The 25,326-nt window shown below is 36.3% G+C and overlaps 2 protein-coding genes across 3 annotated transcripts in view; one reads left to right on the top strand and one right to left on the bottom strand.

The window, feature by feature from the left end:
* Nucleotides 1-2,383, top strand: part of ITGA4 (integrin subunit alpha 4) — a 35,044-nt gene extending 32,661 nt beyond the window's left edge. Inside the window, exon 28 of the mRNA XM_058840246.1 lies at nucleotides 188-2,383. Within this exon, the coding sequence (XP_058696229.1) occupies nucleotides 188-280 (93 nt within the window). The 3' untranslated portion in view covers nucleotides 281-2,383. The remainder of the gene's footprint in view (nucleotides 1-187) is intronic.
* Nucleotides 2,182-25,326, bottom strand: part of CERKL (ceramide kinase like) — a 50,856-nt gene continuing 27,711 nt past the window's right edge. For both annotated transcript variants that reach the window (XM_058840247.1, XM_058840248.1), the window contains exons 3-13: nucleotides 25,110-25,241; nucleotides 20,091-20,154; nucleotides 17,289-17,431; nucleotides 11,234-11,308; nucleotides 9,978-10,155; nucleotides 9,645-9,713; nucleotides 9,300-9,325; nucleotides 9,108-9,216; nucleotides 6,126-6,222; nucleotides 4,741-4,907; nucleotides 2,182-3,923 (exon numbers count right to left, since the gene is read on the bottom strand). In XM_058840247.1, the coding sequence (XP_058696230.1) occupies nucleotides 3,842-3,923; nucleotides 4,741-4,907; nucleotides 6,126-6,222; nucleotides 9,108-9,216; nucleotides 9,300-9,325; nucleotides 9,645-9,713; nucleotides 9,978-10,155; nucleotides 11,234-11,308; nucleotides 17,289-17,431; nucleotides 20,091-20,154; nucleotides 25,110-25,241 (1,142 nt within the window). In that variant the 3' untranslated portion in view covers nucleotides 2,182-3,841. The remainder of the gene's footprint in view (nucleotides 3,924-4,740; nucleotides 4,908-6,125; nucleotides 6,223-9,107; nucleotides 9,217-9,299; nucleotides 9,326-9,644; nucleotides 9,714-9,977; nucleotides 10,156-11,233; nucleotides 11,309-17,288; nucleotides 17,432-20,090; nucleotides 20,155-25,109; nucleotides 25,242-25,326) is intronic.

The following is a 25,326-nucleotide window of genomic DNA, read 5'->3' on the forward strand; positions in this document are numbered from 1 at the left end:
AAGAAGAAAAAGCAAACCTACTTTTTGACTGATGAGTAAAACTTGATTACTTGGTATGACAAAGCTTTAGCAAATACCATACTTCATAAATGCCATACCATATGCATTTTTAATTTAATTAATCTTTTATGGTTTAGATTTGATGACAAAGATTTGCTGACAACAGATTCCAAATTATGTGTTTCAGATTGGCTTTTTCAAAAGGAAATACAAACCGGTCCCTCAAGACACGAACAGAAGAGACAGCTGGAGTTTTAAAAGTGGGAACAAAAATGACTAAGATGGCAAATAACTGTTTGATTTTAAAATGAAGAAATTAAAATTCAGATCAATTCACAAGAGAAACATCAGCAACAAGAAACCTAGGCCCTGAGCTTACTAGCTGTCTTATAAAACATGCTTTATTTCCTTGAACTGTATGGAGGATACAACTTACAGTACTGTTCTAATGTGGAAATGGTAAACCAGTTTGTTCTGAAGTCTCCCAGTAATATTTGAAATGCCATATATATATATATATTTGTATATCCATATATATATGTGGTTTCAAACAGACAGAAGAACACTAAACATAAAGAGAAGAAGAATTACCTACCAAAAGGAATATTTGTAGAAATAATTTTTGGCCAATCCTCGAAAGTAAGAACTCAAACACATTAGCATGAGTTATTCTATTATTTTTGAAGTTTCAATAGTATTTTGATCAGGCATTCAGGAAGAAATCCTCTCTCCTCTTGGTCTGGCATTTTACCAAGGGTAAATGAGGTGAAATCCACAGGACTGTAATAAAACATACAGACATAGAAACTGGCTCTCAGAAGTTCTTGGCTTCTGCAGGTAACCTCGTAAGCTTTGGCTTCACAGGCACAGCCACATCACTGAAGGTACTTAGGCACCCAGGCAAGCCAGAACCATGAAGGCCAAAGGTGAATTCAGAGCAGGGAATTGTGTGGGGTAGCCTGGAGCTGCAGCTGTAGAAAGATTAAAGTATTGGAGATCATAATTTGTAGCCAACATAACTTGGTACTTGCAAGCATGATAGATTGACTTGTTTCATCCTTTCCTCAGACAGTGCTGCCATAAGGATTTGGACTTCTCCAATGAATTCTTTCTATGTGGGGGTTTTTTAAAGCAAGTATTTATTTTTATTTATTTGAAGATTTTTCTATAGTACTTATAATAGGATCTAGTGCTGGCATTCTTCCAGAAACTGAATAAAAAGACAGGCTGCAGCTGACAAAACAGAGAGACACACATACCCAAAAACTCCAACTGCCAACTGTAATGGGCCAAATTTTATCTTCAGATTAAGTACTTTAGGAAGTACTTAATAAGGAAGTCACTTGGAGAGCCAACTTAGGTTCCTGGGAAGGTGTCAGATAAATTCCATCCAAACAGGCACCCTCAGCAGCCACTCGGCAGAAAGGCGAATGACTGAACGGAAACGTGGATCAAAACCACTGCTCTGCTACTCCAGGAAGTTTCTTCAGCTAGCTAAGTTTGCACTGCCACCTAGCTTTAGTGAAACAGCACAAGCCACAAGGGAAAAAAACCCTTCCTTCACTCCCCAGAACAGCTGGAGAATGTTCAAGTTCTTCAGTAACTGATTTTATTCACCAGAAGGACAGAGTATGGCCATGAGGCCGCGCCTTGGATGTCTTTCTGAACTGCACCAAGAAAGGAATGTCATCTGTAGAAATGCTTTGAAGCTGCACCATCCCATGGGAATTAGCCTGAAACTCAAACCCACAGCGAGTGCCTTCAACAAGCATTTCTGCTACCAGAGTGCCTGGTGCTATAAAAGCCATGTTGCCACAGATTCCAAAGGTATTTGGGACCATTTTGTAACTTCTTTTCACTTCATTTGATGCCAAAGATGTGGATCACTCCAAAGTATGTTTTCCTCTTAATATCTACAGTGCAAGGACAAATGAATGTGCATATATTTTTTTAAAAAGTCAAAATAAAGTATGTCAAGAATGAAATACTTTCTTGCAAATCTATGTGAAAACTGTACTAAGAAAATGCTTACCTTCCACGTGGCTTTAGTGAATTTTTGCACTTTAACCAAAAAACCTTTGAACAATTAACTTGTTTAACATTACAGCATACTGTGAAAAATATACCTCAAATACTGGAAGAAGCATTCGTGTCCTTTTGAGTACAAACAATGCAAGGAAGTGAAACAAAAGCATTTTATTTATCTTTGAAATCGTTTACATAAATCAGTACATGTGCTAATGATGCCTTAGAAATTGTACACTTTCTATTCAGATTTGATTGTTAACACATAAATGTTGGCTGTCTTTTCTTAGGATATGAAGCAAAATTATGAAGCCTTTTATAACCCAGGTTGACAAAAAATGAATGTACAATGTCCTGATGGTGGCAAAATTATAAAGTATTACTCAATTTCAGTTCATTAAAAAAAAACCAATCAAGTTAAACACATGAATGCTGTTTGCTCTGCAAGATCAATCCTTTTTTTAAATTTCATTTAATAAATAACAGTTAAATCTACTAAATGTTGCTGGAATGCCTTTTTAGACAACTTAAGCTTAGTTTGAATTTGAGCCTTAGCATATTAAAAATACTTGATGGGATAGAGTATGAATGTTAAGTGGAGACTGCTCCCTGTGACTTGGACACCAGGTAACAGTTTGGGTTTAGGAGCCAAATCCTCATCTGCAGTACTTTAGCTGGAGTTCTCAGTTCTGTGTATTTATCACAGATCAGAATTTTTACTACTATTTAAAACCATACTAGCTCTAGATCTCTTGTAAAGGCTTAAGCCCATGACTTAGCAACATCGTACAAGGACTGGATTTCACCTTACCCTTGACTGCTTCCTGAAGAAAGCACCTAAAACAACTCGTTCTTGCCCTGACACAATGCAGCTTGCACACGATTTGTACACTGCCTTCTGAATGACTCCTAGAGGAGTGACCAGGAAAACCTTATCCATGCTCCTGCAGACAAAAAAACACGGTCTGCTACTTTTCATCTCAAAGGAAGCCAGTTCCCAGAAAAAACAGTCTTAATTTGCTGTCCTCTGAAATAATTTTCTTCAGTACTAAGTGAATTACCAAAAGAAACAAACACGCAAGGAAATAATAAAAATTTAAGTCAACTCTAAATTATTCATCACAACTTTAGTCTCAGCAACAGAAACTATGCTGAATAATATTTTAGTTCTAAGACAGAGAAAATACTGATTTTATACAGAGTGGTTTTTAAAATACATTTTAACAAAGGAAAGCCATATAGGACATCAGCATATTCTTTTATATTATTTGACTAGAAACATTTTGAGAGCAAATACATTAAGGCAACATTAAAAATTATAACTAGAAATAGAAGTACTTGGTTAAAAAAATAAATGCATATATTTTTATTTTGCCACCACTCTTCAGCTAGAGCTGGTGAGTAGAGCAATGATTCTTCCCTGTGTTGAACTGAGTTACCTGACAACAGTGGATAGCAGCAGCAGACTTAGAAGTATCTCATTCTAAAAATATCTAGACTAATGAAAAAAATTTCTATTCTGATGGACCCTTCTCAAACCCCAGATTTGTAAGAGACCAATATAATCAATTTTTTTCTTGTTAAAGCCTAACTTTAACAAGATTGTAATATCTAGCTTCGATACAGTTAAACAGAACCTGATAAAAATGTATAATTTAATAAGAATTTAAACCCAGAAATAGAACAAACATCCCTCTTAAGCTTCTGCTACAGTACAAGTACAAGCTTCTTGTATCAGTCCAAGTCCAGACCTTGGAGAGCTGTACATAGGGGTGGGAACAGGATTCTTTATTACAGAATTTCCAGTGTCTCCCTTCTATATGCAGTTGCACGTCACTTGGGAACTCTCCAGGTCATCAGTGTTCACTCCATAGAGATCAATAAGTTGAGGATGCACCCTGTGAAGCAAGGAAGTCAAACTTGATCAATCAAATGTCATCAACTCTTGCAAAGAGTGTGCTGCTTTTTGAGGTTGGCAAGGAGAACGAATATGTATAAGCTTTTATATGGAAATAATAAATCAGGGTGAATTAACAATTCCTATAGGATCATCTTTAGAAGAATATATTATATATCCTACAACATGATCTGCCTTTTATTTTATATACCAGACTGAGCTGTGTGCCTTCAACTAATCCTGTGTGCACTGCAGAAAAATGAGCCACTGCCCATTTAATTCCACTGATACTCTTCCCATTCCCTGTGTATTTGTGGTCTCATTCTTAGATGCTGGATATGGAGACTATTCTCAAGGAGCATTAAGTTTTCCAGAATTGAAGAACTACATGTTTTTCTTAACCTGACACGTGCTGCTTTCCAAGTAGGAATCCTTGTCCCAAAAGGAGTTCCTCATGGGAGACACATTATATACATCTGTTCTCCAAGAAATGGAAGGGAAAAGTAACAGGAAAGAAGAAACAAGAAGTAGTAAAGTAACAAGAAGGAAGAGAACTGCAGTGGAAGCTGATGAAGCACCAGGATGGAAAGGCCATGGGAGTTATAACAAACCTTTCCAAAGATGAACACAAGGCAAGCAAGGCAGAGGCCCAGACAATGTTGAAGGGCCAGACCCTGCAGTGCACAGCGGTTCTACTGTAGGAACATTTCAAGCACCTAACTCTGGTGCCATCTGTGCTCTAGAAATGCAAAACTTCTAAGACTGCAGCACTAATCTCTTATGGGTATATGGTCCCTAAATGGGATATTTAACCTTACCGAACATGAACTTCTGATGCTTCCTTCATTAAGTCTCCATCTATATTCCAAGGGTAGTTTCCTTCTGCATTCAGACATATACTTTCCTTGGCATCAGGTCCACTTTTCAGCCTTGGCTGTACTTTTACTTCTCGAACTGTGTAGGTCTCAACAAAGGGAAAATTGAACTAAACCAAACACAGACAACAAATGAAGATGAAAGGTATGGGTGGTAGCTTAAAACAAAATGGGTTACTTGAAATCAAAAAGCTGGCTTTTTTTTTTTTTTTTTTTCCCCTAAGTGGGAACATTTAACTCAAGCTTTGACCACATGAGCCATTATATATTCCAGCTAGCATTTATAGATTAACATGGTGTTTTTATCCTAAATAGTGCCTCAGGAAAAAATGGTAGTGTTCCATTTGTTTTCCCATATTGGACTCGATCAACCTGCAGGTAAGGGGGTATACTTTGTGCATATCAAATACTTTCAGAATATGTGAAAGTCCAAGCAGATTGTTTCCTGTCCTCTGTTCATCATTACCAGTGATCTTGTCCTAAATCAGGCTAGCTTAGAATTCTAGTAAATGGTTGTCAAGCTTAAAGGAGGACCCACACCTCCTTGTCTGATTTATAACTACAAAGGCGGAGAGAAAAGCAAGGCCTTCCTCCAAATGCATAATGTAAAGCTTAAGCTATTTCCTCAAGTCAGCCATTAATGCTGTCACCTGGAATTGTCACCCATCTCTCCCCCAAATTCCCTGGCTGTAGATGGATTCAAACCCAACCTTCCTGTTAAAGTTATTTCACATAATCCTAGAACATTTGAATGAGTACCAGTGTGCGTGGGCCATGTAGTGGGGCTTTAGGCAACATTAAGATCTGTGTTGGGATTCTTCATTTTTCTCTTCCGAGACAGAATTATGACTACACTTTTGAAATACAGTTCTGCAAACATCATAACTAAACAGGATGCATACCTGCTAAAAATCAATGCTCACAACCCACTGCTGCCAGCACAGCATGGCATGACCTTGTGAAATTACCAACTTTACCAATTTCTGACAGAGTTGTGTGATGCCCCTGCAGTTCTGCATTCTTCACCTCTCCACTACACAAAATTCAGACACAGCACGCATTTCCTTATTGTGGTGAAAGGGCTTTACACCCATAAAGCTATGGTACAATACAAACACAATTTAAACCACAACAGATGGACTGAAATAGGCTAATCTGTATTAGTCTAGTGATTTAAAAAAAGAAAAAAAAATCAGATAAAAAGGGGCTAATGTATTCTGACAGGAAGCTAAGTCTCCTTACAAGGATGCTAACATTAACTCTTGCAGCTTGTCTACTTTCACGATTAACTGTTCTTTTTATAATCACCAGAAAGAAATTAATGGTACCTGATTTTTTACACTGGTGTATCTTTTCAGATGCCTTATAAACTCTGTTCGAGAAGTATTTTGTACAACAATAAGAGCCATGCTTCCATTATTCAACCTGAAAAGCAGACCAAGAAGATAATTCATTAATTTGGAAGTACAGCAGGCTCTTCAATAGCCTAGATTAGAAAGAAAAATTTTAAAAAGCCTACAAGAATTAATAAGATAGTCAAAATGTTTTTTTCAAATCTTTTTCTGACCCTCGCCCCATAGATTGATTTAAATTACGCACTGAATTTATTCAGAATCGATATATTTATGACATATATTGTAATAATAACTTGTAGTCCTTTATCAATAGCCATAATTTCTTGAACACAATGCATATAATCTAAGAAAAGCTTGCTTTTCTACTTTTCAGATGGTTTCTAAACATCGGGGATCACAAACTGTTCTTTTTACTTTTCTCTCCAGCAACATGTAACAGTTACCGTAAGTGCTGTGAAGCAGAGCTGTGCCCAGGGAACAGTGCCCTGCTGCATGGAAACCCCCCCAGCAGTGCAGGAGGGTTCTCCCACCCCTTCCACCAACACCTATGCTGCCCTAACAAAGGCTGCCATCTCCAACTCACACTCTCTTAGCAGTTCTTAGTACAGTGCTATTTTTACAATTCACAAAACAAAAGTTAAGGACTAAGAATTTTGTACAAGATGAAACAGTCCTGTACTAGAGATTAAACAAGAACAGCCCCCACAGTGCAGAGGCTCAGTGGCTCTCAGCATCCAGTTACTATGGGTATTGTAGCATTTTTTGAGAACTGGGGTCAGTTCTCAGTGACCAGTGTCAGCTTCCCCATTCTTTAATAGAATGTACCTGGAAACAGAAGCTAACAACATGCCTAAGCCCCATTTGAGTTATAGAGACGGATCAATGTTCAACAAGAGTATCTGATGAACGTAGCAATCCCTGCTGACACTGCCTTCTGGAGAGAGATGGTGTATTTCCAATCTTCTGCAGATATATGCATACATATATTTATTTATTTATTCAGCATCTATGTTTGGAAAATTTCTTAAGAGTGTTTTAAAAAATTATTTCCAGGCTACCAGCACTGAAAGCGATAGTTCAGATAGCTACTGAACAGCTGCATCAGAAATGTTGTCAGACTATGGTAACAGCACTATCTGGGAGGGTAATTGTTACATAAACATTAAGCAAGTCACCTGGCACAGCAGTACTTTGCTGATTCAGGGAAGAGTGATGATGACATTTAAAAAGTTGCCTCTTTATCATATTTGTTTCAATAAAAGAGCACGGCAGACTACTGGGCATTCAGCACTAGGGCCTTTCATCTTTAGAAAAGACTAAGAATTCTCATTAACTCTCTAGAAATCCCCATCTGCAGTGAAGCACAACACCTATGCTGTGAAAAGCACATCCCACAGGGCTCACACAGCACAGACGGTTAGATGTATCTGGACATGTTTCTGCAAATTTACACCAGTGTAACTGGTGTCACAGGCAGCAGCCAAAGCTTGCATCCCACTTCAAATGTCTTCACATGGCAGAAACCTCTTGGGGAAAAAGAAAAGTGAGAAGAAACCCAGATGAGTTCCTTCCATAGTGGGTCTCGAGTCTCTAACGATCAGTGCCACATTCCCATATTGAAAAGACTTACAGTCAATATGCTATTCAAAGGAAGCTCCTGTTGGAGTCTACCCTTCCTACTCTACTAGCTCACCACACTTTAAGATTGTTTTTTAAAAGAGATGAAAGAACAAAGGGTATTCTTAAACACAAAAAACCAAAAGGGAGATAGCTGAGCAGCTACAGTGGGAGAGAAACTGGCTCATTCAAACCTGCAATAATTGTGTGTTGCTGTCACAAAATTCCTTGTCCCTGAGAAACGGGGAAGAACGGATAGAAAGAGAAAGCAAAGCTAAATTCCCATCAGAATTTTCCAACTGACTGGAATATAAAAACACTAAATGCAGAACAAGGTTCCTAAGATGGGACAGCATCAGAGCACTATCTTGAGGACTATGAGATTAGCGGGACCCTGGTAGCAAAGAAAATTTCTCATTAAGGTTTAATCATAAATAATTTGGTTCTATATTGTTTCCAAGAAGTCAAATTCTACTAGGTAAACCAGTAATTTTGAAGAAAAACACCTAATGAATTCTTCTCTAATTTCACCTAGTGACAATCTAATGAAACAAAAGAGACTCATTCCATAAACTTCCCTGAGTGCTGGGGGATTTTTGGTACACATTCATGCACACACACGAGTCTCTGCATTCTTTTTTGAGGGAGCATTTTGTACTTTGCATACAACTACAAAGCTTGTACTTGCTATTCTGCTCAATTGCCAACTGGATACAACAGGTGCAAATATTTACCACCTAAGAACTGCTTTGGTCACCACAAAGTAGGCTCTCCACAAGGAGCTAAAGGGAAAATGAGTCAGTGTCAACAACCAGGTTACATACTCCTTTGTTTCCCTAAACCCTGCATGTAAAGCTTCATTTCCCAGGTTCTGAGGGAAACCAAATAAAAAAACAGTAGTAAGAAAAAGACAAGTGTGAATTTTAGTCCTTAATAACTTGAGACTCGTTTCATTTTTGCTGGCTGTAAAGCAGAAGACAAGGGCCACTTTAATATTTGAAAAAATAAAATTAAATCTAAGGGCGAAGTTTCCCCATAAAGCCAAATCCTATGACAGATGACTGCTCGATGACTACTACTTAAGTCAGACTTGCCAACTAATTTAATCACAGCAATTATCCACTCATAATTCTAGTTAGACTGCTTGACCTTATTTGCCTGATCCAAAAACTGATTACAATTCCTGGGATTATCAAGTCTGCTGCAGTCTGTGGTCCCACCCCCAGTCCAGAGGGACTAGACTACCTAAACATAGGCTCATATTCTCGGAAAAGCCAAGGTCTTAAGGTAAGATGTCAGAATTTATAGACATGACTAATTCTCTAAACCCACACTGACCTCGTATTAGGTGCCAAGCCTCTTGGTGCCATTGAACACAGACAAGGGATTGCCATAATGCTCACATTCAGGAAGTGACCCTGAATTTTCTGCCATTGATCCTTGCTACCTAAATATAACAGAGTAATTCTGTATTACTCCAGTTAATCACCCATGGCTCACTTTTAAAAAATTCTAAAAGAAGAAACTCACCGTTTTTTGTTCTCTCTTTCTTCTTTCTAAAAGGGTGGAAACACGTAGGTAAAAAACATTAAAGTCATTTACACATTTAAGCAACCTATACTTTTTTTAAAAGTAGCATATTAGTGGAACTGAACAAATCAATAATAGTGAGTGGAAGACTGCCTTGGAACAAAATCCTCTATAACAGTCTACAGGAAACACAGTATGTACAAATTTGCACTTGTCAAAATAAATATTTTTTTAAGATTATATCACCTGTTGATTGAATTTGAACAAAGTAAATAATCTGTAAAATTTTATTCTTCAAAGACATATTTTTGTAGCTTTGGAATTTCTTGAGTCAGTCTTACTTACCCATCCTTCTCATGAGAGTCTTCCTGCACAGTTTGTAGAGGGAGAAATGATAATTCACATTCCTCTGCCCTAGAAAAGTAATGACATTTACTATGATGTAAACCAATATTCTGTTAGACAGACTTTTATTGAAGTTGAGATTATTTTAAGGAGATTCTGAATGTACAGAATTTATCTCCTCTTCAACTTGTAAGAGGGATATACATCACATCTGAGCTAAATCTGTCCGCAATTAAGATAAACTACTGCTCTTTCTTTCTTTATCAGATTTATTACTTCACTTTCCTCAAGAGAAGGAGAAATAGTAGAAAAACATAACATCTCTTGGCATACTTGAGATCTGCCAGTGTTTTGATGAAAGCAAAATCCTTCCTCTGACTGGAGGGCATCCAGCGGTGCTTCTCGGCCAAAGCCAAAGTCCTCGCCCCAAACCCAAACATGGCCGAGAACCCAAAGCGCAGCAGCCTGCTTGGAGTGCTGAAAGTACACACATCTACTGCTTGAACGTGGCCTGAAATTTCATAGATAGAGAACAGGAAAAAAAATAACATCTACACTTCAAATGACACCTAACTTAACATTTCTTTTTCATCTACTTCAGCTGGGGGAAAAAAACCCTCCAGACTCCTCTCTCTAGGAAATTAAGTTTTACTAATCAAAACCAGAATCAATCTAGATAAAATTAAGACTCTATGAAAGTAATTTCAGATGCTTGAGAATGTTAAAGTTATGGTAAAACATTTGGCTACTTTGTAAGGCTGGAAAGGGTCTGACTCTTAATTCTATGCACATTTTCAACAACAAGAATCAAGGAAATTGCAAAATTGCTAATATTTGCATAAATTTCTGCAACCATTTCACCAAATAAATGTAATGACTGCACATTGTACTGGAGGATATATGGGAACTCTTCATAAATATATGAATATTTACAGTCATAAAATATAAACATGTAATTCTGTTCAAGTTAGGATATATACACTCTTTTTCTTTCATAGACCCTGGGCATCTTCCATTGGATTTAGTGTCTCTGATTTTTAAAGAAAGACAGGTTTAGATTTTGCCTGTAGAGGGTTTTCTATTATGACTTCAGAAACAGAGCAAAGGCTCTTGCACTGCAGACTGCAAGACCAAGAAAAGAGATACTCAAGAGGGACCTTACTATTTTTCCTCTTTTGTTTTAATTTAAAAAACAGTTCTAAAGAAAGACTGCTTTGAGAACAAAATTAACATTGCCTGACAAAGTATTTGCTATTTCCTAAGCCCCAAAAATAAGGTTTGCACTAGAAACCTACTTCTCCCTTTTAGCACAATTACATTTTCATATTCAAAACCCATTTATTGTGCACACCCAGTGGCAAATGATACCATTTTTCTACAAATAAAGCTCTCTTATAGAAACTGTTAGCATTTAAAAGAAATGCACCCATAGATAAAACCAGTATAGAATAATTTGTGTTTAAAAGCCTTCCAATATAGGTTATAGTGACACAGCAAAATGCTATGTCTTTACTGAGCACCTGGTTATGACAAACTTCTACTTACTGCTTTATTATTTAAAATCTGGTAATGAATGTAAAAATATTTACCCATCACAATGTGCAATGTCGCTGTCACTGCATGTTTAATACCATAGAGTGTATGGGCCAAAATATTTGTAGTACCTGTGAAAGAGAACAAAACCTCCTGTAAAAAACATGAGAGATACAGAACAACAAGAACAAATATAGGCAGCATTTTTAATTACCACATTTTCAATAAAATAAAGCCTCCCCATAAATTGTCCTGTTAACAGCAGAAATGCTGCACAGTATTAAATTACAACCTTTAAAACTCATGAGGTCTATAAAATCTCCTCTGCAAATTCATTCATAAGTGCCATTAAAAAAAAAAAGAGGGGAGAGAAACAAGCTTTTCAAAATATTGTCTGTTTGGGGTTTTTTAAACCACCTCCTTAATAATCACCTCTTATATATCCAAGTGCTGTACTAAGGAGCTCGAAGGCAGATTATCTAGTAAAATGTATTTGGGGAATATTTTTAGGTTGGTAAAACAATACCCAGACAGTGGTAAAACTGTATATTTTTCAGGCCGAATGGTATTTAATCTAGTCAAAGATAGCTGCTGTGCTTCTTGCAGGCTACATTTTAGATTCTTAGGAGGAATAGTGAATGAAGTTAATTACTGCACATCAGCTTTACAAATAAGATGACTGAATGACTGAAAAACAGGGAAGGCAGAATGTGACATGTGACAAACAGGTGACCTGCATTCAGTGCACCGAAACTGATCCATCTCACTTTTATTTGTCACTGCCTGGACACTGGCAGCCAGTAGATCTACCAGCCACCAGAGAGAAGAGAAGAGCAGATTTTGAAACAAAGGAGTGAGTAAATCAGGAGTGGAAAACCAGCTGTCAGTTTGTAAAAGAAAGCAGCAGAGCTCTGAAGGCCCATGACTGGTGGTGATTGATATGTCAAGGCACTTTACCTGTGCAAGAAACATGGAGCTACATATGTAAATTTTGCCCTTCTCCTCTAATGCCTAGGACATAAAATACTGTGCATCAGCTGACTTTTTAATATAAATTCATTTTTAAAATCATGAAGAAGGAGCAGTTGTGTCTTTCCTAAATGGGTATTTTTAAAAAAAAAAAAAAATCAGATTGATTTTTCTCATTTCTGGCATTACTTAGCCAAGCAGCAGAGCAAAAGAATTCACCTAGAAAAATAAAGGCCTGCCACAAAACAGGCAGAATATTGACTTCTTTGTATCACTGATCAAGGGATGAATAATTCAATAACAGTTTAATTAAAAGAACAAAAATTACGAAAGAACCGTTTAGAACCAAACATTCCCATATACAAATGAGCTCACATAGATTTTTAAATTGTTTTCTTGTTTGAATTATTTAATAAGCTACAGCAACAACAGACAATTCTGGATGTTAAATTTGCCCTAAGTTTTATGGAAGAATTATTTGTCTTTCTAAAGCAGGGGAAAGAAGAGAGGAAAAGGAAAGACTATCACATGTCAAACAACAGCGCTCAATATTTAAATAAGCACTTTTAAAGCACCATCTACCAGACTGAAAAATTTTGTTTATCCCCAAATTCTGCTTTGATGACATGCAGAGTATAAAGAAAAATACTGAATTTGCAAAGACTGATGAACATAATTACAAAGTTCTAAAGGCATCATGCCATTCTTATTCAGGAATATATCTTTGATTTTTTTCAATAATTTCTCCAAATAAAATAATTTAGTATAACTGAGAATCTCACAGAACTGTTAAGTCCTTAGAGCACCTTAGCCTCTGAAATTAATTCGGAACTTCATGGGAAGCTGCCATAACATAAGAGAGAGGAGCTCTGAGTTCTCGCTATATGAAAGAAGTGAGGAACATCCTTTAAGGTAACAGACACCCAAAAACTACAAAAACCCCTACATTTGACCTAAAAAGCAATTCTTCACAGAATACTACAAGTATATGCCCAATATTATTTCATGTTTGAATGGCTTCATGGATTTAACTTCCAGATCATACTTTGCCAATAAAGGTAGCTGAAGATGTAACTCAAAACTACTCTAATATTTCCTTCAATCAGAATTATACAGCTCTTATCAACTGTTACGGGTGTGTCTCCAAAACAAAGGAAATCACACATACAAGCAGCAGGTCGTTAGAAGTCAGGCAAATCATGCTCACTTCCTGTATGTCAAAATAGAGCAGTTGTTATTCTAAAAAAAAAAAAAAAATCACTTCTCACTGAAGATCAAGCTAATAAAAGAGCACAAGGTGGAATACAGTTTGGAAGATCAAGCTTGGTATGAGTTTAAGCTGCAGTTCTGATTTGAGAGTAATTTATCAATGCAAATGGCAACAAGATACCAAACGACCACAGATGAAGTCGGTACCAACCTTCAAACTGACTTTAATGAGACTTAAATCTCATTCCTACTAAACAGGATAGGCACAAGTAATTGCATCCTTCTCTTAAATCTTTGGAGCTCATTAACATTTGCAGAAGTAAACAAGGCAAAATCCCACCCTTTCAGTACTCTGAGGAAGATAAAACAAGTTCCGTGTTCAAAAACAAATGTACCACATCCACCCTTCCATGAATCTAAGAACTAGACCAAGCACAGTTTTGTGGGAGCAAGCACAATCATATTCTCTAAAAACTCCACCCACTACATGCCTACCAGCATGTTTGATCCCAACAATGTGCCTCATTAACTAATTCCTATACAAGCAGGATGCCAGACAAAATAACCCAAACCAAAACAAACAGGCAAACCCAAAACATGCAGCCCATAAACCAAGCAGAAACTATAAAAGTTACACAAAAATAATGATACAAGCCTTTCTGATTTTAATGGTGATTCAATAATGGTTTTAATGCCATTATTCATACTCCCAAGTAATCTCTTTACCCCTATGAAAGCTCAAGAAATTATTTACCAATAACAACTGTTCCCCTGAACACTATCAGATCACTTCAGAGACTAAAAACCTTCGATGCTCATGACCTGCACTGCTCACACATTAGTAAGTCACATTTTTAAGTTTCACTTCAGCTACTCAATTTAATCTGAAAAGGTTTCAACCGTACAACTCCAGTATCTCTATCATCAGCATGTTTTTTACAGAAACAAAGATTTTATTACTCCAACAATGTAATTCTGTTCAAAATATCAACCCATTTTCCTGACATTACAAACAACTTCCTACCACCTCCTTCCCACCAAAAGTGCAAAAGCATGAGAACAGAATATCTGCAGGTCATGTAAAGCATGACTGATGAAGGTACCAAACAGAAATTGTAGAGAAAAAAATTGTCCTTGGAAGTGCAAGCACTTCTGCAGTACAATTAACTTAATTAACCAGATGACATGAATATTCATAAGGCTGTTAATGTCTCCCCCATCCAAACAGATAAATGTGATGTAATGACTTCCTAGTCAAGCATAGCTAAAATTCTGATGAAAACTGCACCAACATTTTGGTTCTTTGCCTGAAATATCAGAGAAATTAACAGTCCCTCAGTAATATATTTTATTTTCTGAATTAATTTGGAATCATGAATTTATTTAAATTAACCACTTTGGACCAAAAGGTTTACAGGTATCAGATATAGATTGTCTCTTGTTCTGTAACAACTGAAGAGCTTTTTTAATGTCTTTCCACAGTTCCCCCTCCCCTTTCTCTGCCTCCCCCTCGGTACAGTTTCTTAGCAGTAGTTCCCATAGCAACAAACACTCTTGCTAATGGCCAGCAGTACAACTGCAGGCTTCCCCATATCCCATCCATTTGATTTGGACCACAATAAGGCAGCTCAGTAGAGTATTTCAGTAAAAACATACTCCCCTCTGGACCTCTCTCTTCAGGAGGTAAATTGTTTCAAGAGCATCTCCTTCCCATCAAGATGACTGAAAGTTCAAAATGCTGTCTTAAGTACTTATTATAGAGGCTAAAACCAGATTTTAAGCCACCCACATAATACTATCCTGTAATTCAGTTGCTGTTTCTACTTGCCTGGAAAATCCTAATAATTTTGTACAATGGATTTCTGGTGGGGGAAAAAAAAAGTTAACTGACCAGAGTTGCATCCTCATGACAAGTATCATATTTACCTGTTTCCTAAGTGACTACCTCATGGACTATCAGGAATATGGAAATCAAATACCCAACAGATTATTTGATTTAACAGGTTTAAGAACCTACTAGAAGTTTCTCACAGTATCATTTTATAAACTGTTCTGATCCTCTTACAAAATCTATGTCATTCTGTGTAAGAAACTGTACAGAATTCTTTTGAGTTTACAAGTCCTTTCAGCTGATGACATATTTGTGTTTAACTGAGGAGAGTAAGCACCGATGGTGAGGCATAGCGACCATCACACAACATGGACTCAAGTGCTGGAGAGATTCTGTCTCAGCACCATCGAGATATTCACAGTAACTGAGCTGGTAAGTGATGACCCAACTTCTGTATTCAAATTCACTACCTTTATATGTCTTTGAGATTGCTGTCTCATTTACCAAGGGTTTCTTAACCCAAGAAAAAGCTAATGCAATCTTGCTCCTAAACAAGCAACTTATGCTCCTTTTATATGTGCAAACCAAATCAAAGCATTTAAAAATCTGCTTGCTCAGTTAAAAGTGAGGTCCTCTTTTTTTTTTGAGAAAACTAAAAACAGTGATTTGCTGTTTTACTGGCTGTAGAAATTTTTTTCCTTACCAGTTAAAAACATCTGAGAAACTATGTCAACTAGCCTTAGCAAACATCCACACCAGAAAGTAGTGTTCATGCAAAAATTCCTCTCTTCTTTTCATGATAAGTGATTAATTTACTAGTCCAGAATCAACCCTGACTGTACTTATTTGTGCTGGTTTTGGCTGGGGTGGCTTCTTGCCAGTGGTTACTATGGGGCTGTGTTTTGGATTTGTGCAGAACACAAGGTTGATGATACAGAGATGTTTTTGTTGCTGAGCAGAGCTTACACAGGGCCAAGACCTTTTCTCCTTTTCACACTGCCATGCTGGTGAGGAAGCTGGGGGTGCATGGGAGGGTGGGAGGAGACACAGCCAGGGCGGGTGAGCCCAGCTGACCAAAGGGATATTCCAGACCATATGACACCATGCTCAGTATATAAAATGGGGGAAGGGGACATAAAATGGGACATTTGAAGTGATGGCATTTGTCTTCCCAAGGCACTGTTATGTGTGATGGGCCCTGCTCTCCTGGAGATGGCTGAACACCTGTCTGCCCACGGGAAGCAGGAATTAATTCCTTGTTTTGCATTTCTGGTGCACACAGCTCTTGCTTTTTTTAATGAAACTGTCCTCATCTCAACCCAAGAGTTTTCCAGCTTTTTCCCTTCTGATGCTCTTCCTGATCCCACTGGTGGGGCAGTGACTGAACACCTGTGTGGGGCTGGGTTGCTGGCTGGGGTTAAACCACAGCAGCTCTCACTAAAGACCTTCCTGCTGGGCAAAGCTGCACTCCAAGGAGGGCACATACAAAAACTGAGAAGGGACACATGAACCCCCCAACACAAACAAAACCACACCACAAGATAAAAGTTAATAAAAGAGCAGGATGACTTTTTAAGAGAGACAGATTTTCGTGTCTCTAAAACAAAAGAAGAAAGAAAGAAGTTTTTGTGCACAATATACATTTTTTTTTAATATAATACCCACAATGTATTTCTGGGACACCATTTTAAAACAGACCCTAAGCATGAATCCAGCTGAGAATTCTGCCAAGAAAACTGGAAATGCAAGAAAGGAAAATCTAAAAAATTAAGTTTTCACTTGGTATAATTTCTTTCAGGAAATAAGGGTGAAACTTGACCTTGTATGGATCAGCTGAAAATTATTTTAGTTTTATTCTTTCTCAGCTTCTTCCTTCAGGCAAAGAGCTCATCTGTGCCATTACTTCAAATTATCATTACAATTTCAAATCAAGTCATTTGTAATCAATATAAATCGCTAATTCAGGACATTTATTCAATAGCTTCCTTATATAACTGAACCTTTAGCATCAAGAACTGCCTTTAGTAGCCAAAACTGTAGAACATGCCAGAGGGACTTAAAACAGGCAACTAACAAAATGTAACAGTACCTTCCATTCTCACCTGCTGGTATTACTCCAAGAGGAACCGGTGCTCTGACAGGCTTTGACACATAGTCCGTGTCTTTCCCAGCATCCATCTGGGCTCTGAGTAGTAGCCCATGAGCAACTTCACTGACAGATCCATCTCCACCAACACAAACCACCCTATTACAAAACAAAAATTCCAGAGAGTTCAAAACAAACTCTTTCACAGCTGAACAAACAAGTGGAACACAGCTACCCCACACTGATATTTCATTGATATCATTGATATACAATGATATTTCAAAAAGCTAAAAACCATTTTTTCTTTAACAACAAGCTTAGACTTCACTGTCAGATCAGTAAATGTTTCCTGAATGCTCCTTAAGCATTGTTACTTCTGCTTTCTGTCTGAGTAGGAGTAAATATACTTAAAAACCTATGAAGTTTTTATTACCTTACCACACATCATGCACATAAACTGATCAGATGGAAGAATCAAACACATGTTTAAGTGCCTCAGTGGAAAAGCTCTTTATATCTTTCAGTGCTGACCCATACAAACATTCCAATGCCTTTTAATTGCCCTTATAATAAAAACTCAACAAATATTACAATAAAATAAAAAAAAACCACTTGAAAACAGCTATTTTCATACACTATGCAGGCAGTTGAGGGATTTAGCAAGATATAAAATCCTAGTGCCAGCAATCCTTTGCACAAAGGTACTTAATCACTGCTTCTGGAGCACGTAATTAAACTCCCACCTGCTGTGGCTATAGAGAGGAATGCATTTGTCTGTAAAAGCTCTGTTACAGCAAACCTTTATTTTCCCTTGTTTTTCTTTATTTAAGTACATATCATAGCGATTCTCCAAACTAGTAAACATATTTTAATGATAAGAATACTAATGATACATTCCAAGCATTTATGACAGAAGAGTCATAGTTCCTTTGGGAGGAATTCACCTAAATTATATTCTTTCCATATATCTGTATGAATGTAGTTGTGAAACTATGTCTAATCGTTCAACCAGGTAAAACTGGTCAGATCTTTATAAGAAAAAACTCATTATGTTATTAAGGTTATCAGATGTTTAAATTCAATTACCTCATCTCCTTTAACATTTTTCGTCAGTTTCTATTATTATTTCCAAGCTGATTTTCAATCTCTAATTTTTAGGATTGTTTCCTCTATCTAGCTAAACACTGCCACATTAAATAAAAAAAACCACAATATACAGTTTGAATAATAGAATATAAAAGTTTGAAGTACATTTCATTCCTGCTTGCACTCAGCAGTCATCACCTTTCTTTTGACTCATTTTTTGTCTATTCCCAGGCTTAAAATTCTCTGTCACAGTTGCAAAACCAGTTAATCTTTGAAGTCTGAAAAACTGTATACCCAGAAGACAAAAGTCTTCTGGCTTTTAAAACTTTTGAAAACTGATATATTTTCCTCTGATTTTGGAGGGCTGTGTAGATAGAGTCCAAGGAATAACATGAAAACGCTGCTAATTTTGATTTCTATTATTTTAGCATTAATCATCAAGAGTTGCCTTTTTGGCTAGAAATAGAGATACCACCAGGCACCTGGGATTCCAATGCTAATCAGTGAGAACCTGCTATGCATAAGGAGTAGAAAGTCTTGAGCGAACAAATTTTACTTAAACCTTGAAGAAGGCTTCTGAGAAAGAAACATGTATTTACCCATCAGATGCAACTTTCTTAATCAACTATTCACTAAGGACTGACTAACCCAGGCTACTCTAAATATCCTTGATACTTTAGACTCCTGACTAGGGAAGAAGAATATGTATGCATGGGCATTGTCTGTTTCTGTCTCTGTACAAATAGGAAAACCCAGCTGAGATGGCAGCATCACAAATGCAGTCTCTCTTTTTGTCACCAAAGCTCAGCCATAAGTCAGGGGGGAAAAGCCAAACTGACAAAGTGCCTCAATTTTCAGTATCCCTAAAAAAATGTGGATAGCAAGGAAGGTAGTGTGTATAAGACATGTGCTTGTGGTCTTTCAAAATAAAATAGTCACTGAGGAAAACAGAAATTATAAATACAAACAGCTTTGACAAAGAATTAACACACAGAAGTGTTGCTTTCAGAGAGCACTAAGACATAAACTTCCAGTTCACTACTGCAAATCATAAGCTTCAGTTTACTTCATAAGCAGTTAACATGAAAGGAACCATAACTCTCCTAGAGAGAAAAGCAAGCCCAGAAATTGTATGTTGCTATATTTTTTACATACTGCAATGAATAAAAAAAATAACCCCATTGTCTTGGCATTTCTACATTTTTGTGTCTCTAAAAAATTTAGATAGCAAAAAAGGTATAAAAGTATAAAAGTATAAAAGTATACAGTATAAAAGACACATATCTATAGTCTTTTAAAAGGGTTATATTCTTCCAGCTTAGATCTGGCTACTGGAGAAAGCCTTACAGGGGAAGTTCTCAGTCTACCCAAAGATCAAAGATGAAACAATTCAAATGTGACTCAGTGTAGAAGATATTTGTGAAAGAAGATACAGTCCAGGCTCTTTCTTTTTCATCTTTGTATTCCAACAAATACAGAGACTGAAACCCTCATGAAGCATATTTCAGAAAGCTTTTTGTTTATTTACCATTATATATGAATCCAAGATACATTTCTATTGTCAGTAATTAATAAATACGGAAAAATTTAATGAGAAATTAATTTGCCAGGTTTCATATATATGAGAAGCAGAGTAACTCATGAAATACCCACTAGCATAATTTTGAGTGGAATACAAATAAAAAATAACATGATGAGGTTCACTAACATTCATAGTCACTAACCAACTTACCCATCAAATGCCTGCAGTTCACATTCTTTAAGTACTGAGAGAGCATGTCCTTCATATTCAGTTACTGTGGAAAACATCAATTGTCAGCAGATTCAATAATTTTAAATTATTTCGTCCATCCAACATAAGGAACACAGAGTAATTCAATTCAGAGGGTTTTTTTAAGTCATTAAAGCATTAAAAGTATGAGAAGTTATATTTTACAGTTATGCTAGCGGACAGGCCAAACATTAAATTTCAGCTGTTATTAGATACGTGGCTATTTCATGCATTTAAATTCAGGGAATTCAAGAAGATGTTTGTTGCATCAAAATGCAAGTTTTAGCACTGACACAGTTGGTAAACTTCAGGAAAATAAGCACATCCTCAGTTAAGATTGAATAACTTCAGGATCAATCAAATTTAATTGCCTTTGTGTTAGGATATGCAAATTACTAAATTAAAAATAAGAGGAGTTACACGCAGAAGTATGAAATCAAGCCAAATACCAGTGACAACAGCATATAACACACAGAGGAAGGTGGCACAAGTATACACCAGAGTTCATAGCCTCTGGAGGAAATGAATCTGTCACTCCACATCGATGTCTCTGTGTTTGCTGATACCCTATATAGTACTGTAAATGCCAGTGAAGACAGGATAAACTGGCATACTACAGATGGCACAAAGCATCATAACTACATTTAGCATTTTCTAGGGCAGCTTTGCCAGAAGAGACAGCCCAGCTGCAGCCACCCATCAAAGATTTTTGCTGACTGACATGACACTTGCAGATGGATTTTTTGTGTAAGAATGTGCATCATTATATGCAAAATTACATTAATCTTTCATGCTTGTCTGTCCCTGGTGCTCACATAGTTCAAGGCTTTTCTCCAGTGTTCCTAAACATTGCTAAAATTATTAGTCTTGGTGTCTAAAACAATCATTCCATAGCTATACCTGTTCCAACAGTATTTCTACAGACTATTCAAAGACTGCTTACAAGAACTGAAAACACCTCTATCTCTTCCTATACGCACACATGAGTATGTGTGTGGATATAGTGAATGTATGTATCTTTTCTCCTAAAATATAAGAAGGAAAACAAAATCAAAAGTGACACAATTTTTACACTTCACACTAAAAAATTGTTTATACTGCCTATAACTTCACAATTCCCCTATCAGTACCAGCAAAGTTTTAGTGCTTGGTGTTTAGAAAATCCTTAATTAAAAAACTAGAGTTGTTTTGATTATATGGAAGGCAGAGATTTATCATTTTGCTGCAGAAACACCCATCACTATAATAACTTTTAGGAATTATTTACAGATTTTACTTCCATGCAGGGCCTCTCTGGAACATCAAAGCACATTATTTAAGCTACCACATTTGCATTACCAATGGGAACAGTGCTTTTATCAATATCTGTAGGCTGTGTGAAAAGTGACCAATAAAAGAGTGCATCATGCAAAAATGCAGAAAGGTTCAAATATCTTACCATTGCTTAGCTGTGAAAGAAACTCTTCCCATGAAAACAGAGAGTTGGTTACCAGGTTACATGCCTTTTTAAATGAACACGATGACATTTAGAATGTTATGAGTACAGTCTAATTAAAATGGAACAGTAAATAAGATTTATTTTGTAACAGAGAACATGCTCAGTGCTTTCCTAATGTAATGTAAGTTATGCTTACTGTTACAGAATTAATTCACTCAAAGAACAAGGACATGGAAATAAAGAGGGCTCATGTCTAGAGAGAAATCAATAAACCCAGTAAAAATGACTAATGTTAGTTAGATTGAGAGCAAATCCATCCTCTTTACATCTAATAGCTTAAGTTTGGAAATTATGTAGAAGAACTGCTCAAGGCTTGAGATTGGGGAATTCCAAGAAATTTAAAATTTGATGAGAGAATGACAGAGGATCTATTTTGACACATAATAACAAAAACCCACTGAAAAAATTAGGTCTTCAGGAAAAACTTTGTGAGAACATATAGAGAATCATTCAAGTAGAAAAAAAAAACTAGAAAAATCCAACACAGACATAAAAAGACCATGTCTAAAAAGTTTTCTGCAGGCTTGACAACCTCCAGAGGGGCATGTATAAATCATTCTGATAGCTGGAAAAAAAGCTAAGTGTTTGAATATTTGGCACTGTTCCAATTCAGGGAGAAAAACAAACAGGAAAAAACCTACTCAGTGTATTTTGGTAATAGGCAGAAAGCTTCTTTCATTGTTTGAGAAGGATCCAGATCTCATATTTGTCAAAATTATTATCACAAAAATATTATTTAATTTTTTTACCATTTCTAATGCATAATAATAATGCATAATAGAATGTTTTGTTCCTAAGTGTCAGATAACAGCATTCTGAAGGAAGGACACCAAGAGTGCACCTCATTTGACCAGAGTCACACATACTCCAAAAACACTTTAACATTCTCTTCACATAGCAAACAAGAACCAAGGGCTTGGCCTCTACACACAGAAAAAACAATATACAGTTAGGTCAACACTTCAGAACAAGGGATGCTTTCATGTGACACCTAAACATACTGGAACTCATGGCACAGACTAAAATCAGTGGGACTGTGACTGATAAAGGCTTTTTTTCATCCAGCATCAACACCAATTATCTGTTGGTATTTATCATGTGGTAAGTTTAAACCAATGCTATTTGTCCAATTCTCAAATATCCCTTTCTTTTGTGGTTCTGCCCTGAAAATAGGAGAATGGGAACAGAAGTTATTTTTGTCTAACTGTCCAGGTTGTAAGTGTGCATAAATGGAAGTAAGAGTCAAAACGAGGAAGAGAAGTGAGACAAGACTGGATTCTGTCTGTGTTTCCTTTATTTATTTTTCTTTAAATATGTGTAAGATTTTGTAAGATTTTATGTATTTCTAAAATACTAGCTCCAATTATCACAATCTGCCAGTATGTGCAAGTATCTCAACACTGGGATTGGGCTTTTGTAGAACTACATTTTTGGAAGAGTCACTGTTGTTATCCTAGCAGCCACATCCCAGCTGCAGCACAAAAAAGCCTCCCAATTCTTTAAATAGGCCAGAGTTTAAATTTTGTTTCACCTGAGCTACAGCTAGAAGTACTGTTTGTCTAAATTTGCTAATTCACACTTCCTAGTGCTCTAGGTTCTTCAGAGATTTGCTTACTGCACATAACAAAAATAACCCAAAAACCCAGCAAAACACAATCCACTCTGTAATACCTTTGGTTATTTTTATCGAAATTATTAAAGTGTAGCACACAAAGCCATTTGGGGAAAAAAATATAAAAAAAAAGAAAACTTGACACAATTTTAAAATAATTCGAAAAAGTAAATGTTACTTCAGCACTCACTTATTTACATTCATGTCTTTTAGACTGCTATATGTCCTTGGGTAGGTGAGAATATTTCCACTCCAAACTTCTTAACACATAAGAATTTTATTCCAAGAGAAGCTACAATGAAGAATAAGATCTGGAAAGCCTGATCAGAGAGGAAGCAACAGCTAGCAGTGTACAAGACTGGCTGAGGAGAGCTGTCTTTCAGCACTCCACTGTCAATCTTTGACGTTCTGAAGTGCTTTTAGTAACCTGCAATTTTTTTTTATTTTATATGCACTAGAAGCCATTTCAGAGGTTCAAAATTGGTACAAAATTTTTGTACTCAACCAATTTTAATTTCACGTTCAATGAATTTTAAATATGTGCATGTGGAAAAGTCGAAATGCAAACTGTCTTCAGGGAAAAAATTGTACAAAAGCCTTCACAATTTCAGTACTTAATACACCTTTGTACCGCACCAGTTATGTAAATATTGGCCATGTTCCAAAACAGCAGGGACAGCAAGATGCACACTCCAGTTTCACAAAATTCAAAACAATTATGGGAGGAAAAAGCCCAGTTCAATTTACTTGAAATAAAGCACTTAGTTTTATTGGAATAGGGTACCAGTGGACAGGACTTTTACTCAGCACCCACCACCACCCTCTTTTTTTTTTTTTTAAACATAATTCTTAGTTATTTAGTTCTCTACTAGCATTGAAAACTGCAATGTAGTTTTCTCATTTTGCCTGTAGGAGGAGTGTTAGGCAGCTAATAAGCACAGTAATATTTCAACATTGCCAAGAAAACCTTAATTAAAGGATAGGTCATTAAATATTTTTCTGGCTCAACTCAGAAGTTTCCTATTAAAATTTCAAAGAAAAATAATTTAAAAATAAACTTAAAACTGTTTCTATTCCACTAGTAAAAATGTTTTGAAACCTCTACACGTTAGAGTCACAACTTGTACTAAAACTATTTTTTAAAATTGTGACCAAACAAGGCTAAGTTCAATTTTTAATATGACAGCATTATTAGTCTGTTCACACTATGATCCATGCCTTCCAGGTGGAAAAATATGTCTGTGAGAATTAAAATTTATATCAAGCTGCTGGCATTCCCTCTCAATTCAGGGTAGTTGAGAAATTATTGCTACAGAATTCTAATACAGACAGTCTTTTTCACATTTCTTGTAATGGGTCTTTAATCTTCAACTGATTTTACTTTAAATTGTGGGCTAAATAGTTAAAAAAAAAGAGATGGATACAGGGAATAAAATTAGCAAGATAATTTTCATCTACCATTATTGCATTAGTATATTCTCATGGCTAAATCAGATTTTATCAGAGTAACTTTTGGCCTGCAACCTAAACTAGTCATCATTTCATAAGAAATTTAAGGAACAACTACAAGAGGAGACCTCTTATAATTTGTTTAAGCTGAGACTGATAACTTTTCAAGTCAATTACAAGAGACATAGGAAAAAGACTAGGTTTACTAGTACTGATTGCTATAGGTGAAAAATACTGAAACAATAACAGAATTATTAAATCACTTTTTGACAAAATAAATATATATTGTGTTGTATTAACTGGAGTTCCAAATGCAGTACTTGCAGTCAAAGGCAATAAGGATAAGCAGTAAATTCAAGTTGTCTCACATGTTAACTGTTAGTTTCACAAAGGATTAAGCTTTACTTCTGAAGCAACTTACCTGTGACATCAGTTTTTATGTCAGCAAGTTTAAAAAGAGGTGCAACTTTTTCATAATAAATCTGAGTGGCTTCTCTTTTGTGGCTGCTTGGATTAACAAACACTTTCAAGGATTTAGGTCTGTTTTGAAAGCCTAAAAAGAAAACAAAATATTTAAGATTACACGCAACCCGACTATTTTTACAGCTTAAATGGTTTTCTAATACTGGAACCATTAC

This window comes from Poecile atricapillus, chromosome 5 (genome assembly GCF_030490865.1).
Source record: "Poecile atricapillus isolate bPoeAtr1 chromosome 5, bPoeAtr1.hap1, whole genome shotgun sequence".
Classification (NCBI taxonomy): Eukaryota; Metazoa; Chordata; class Aves; order Passeriformes; family Paridae; genus Poecile; species Poecile atricapillus.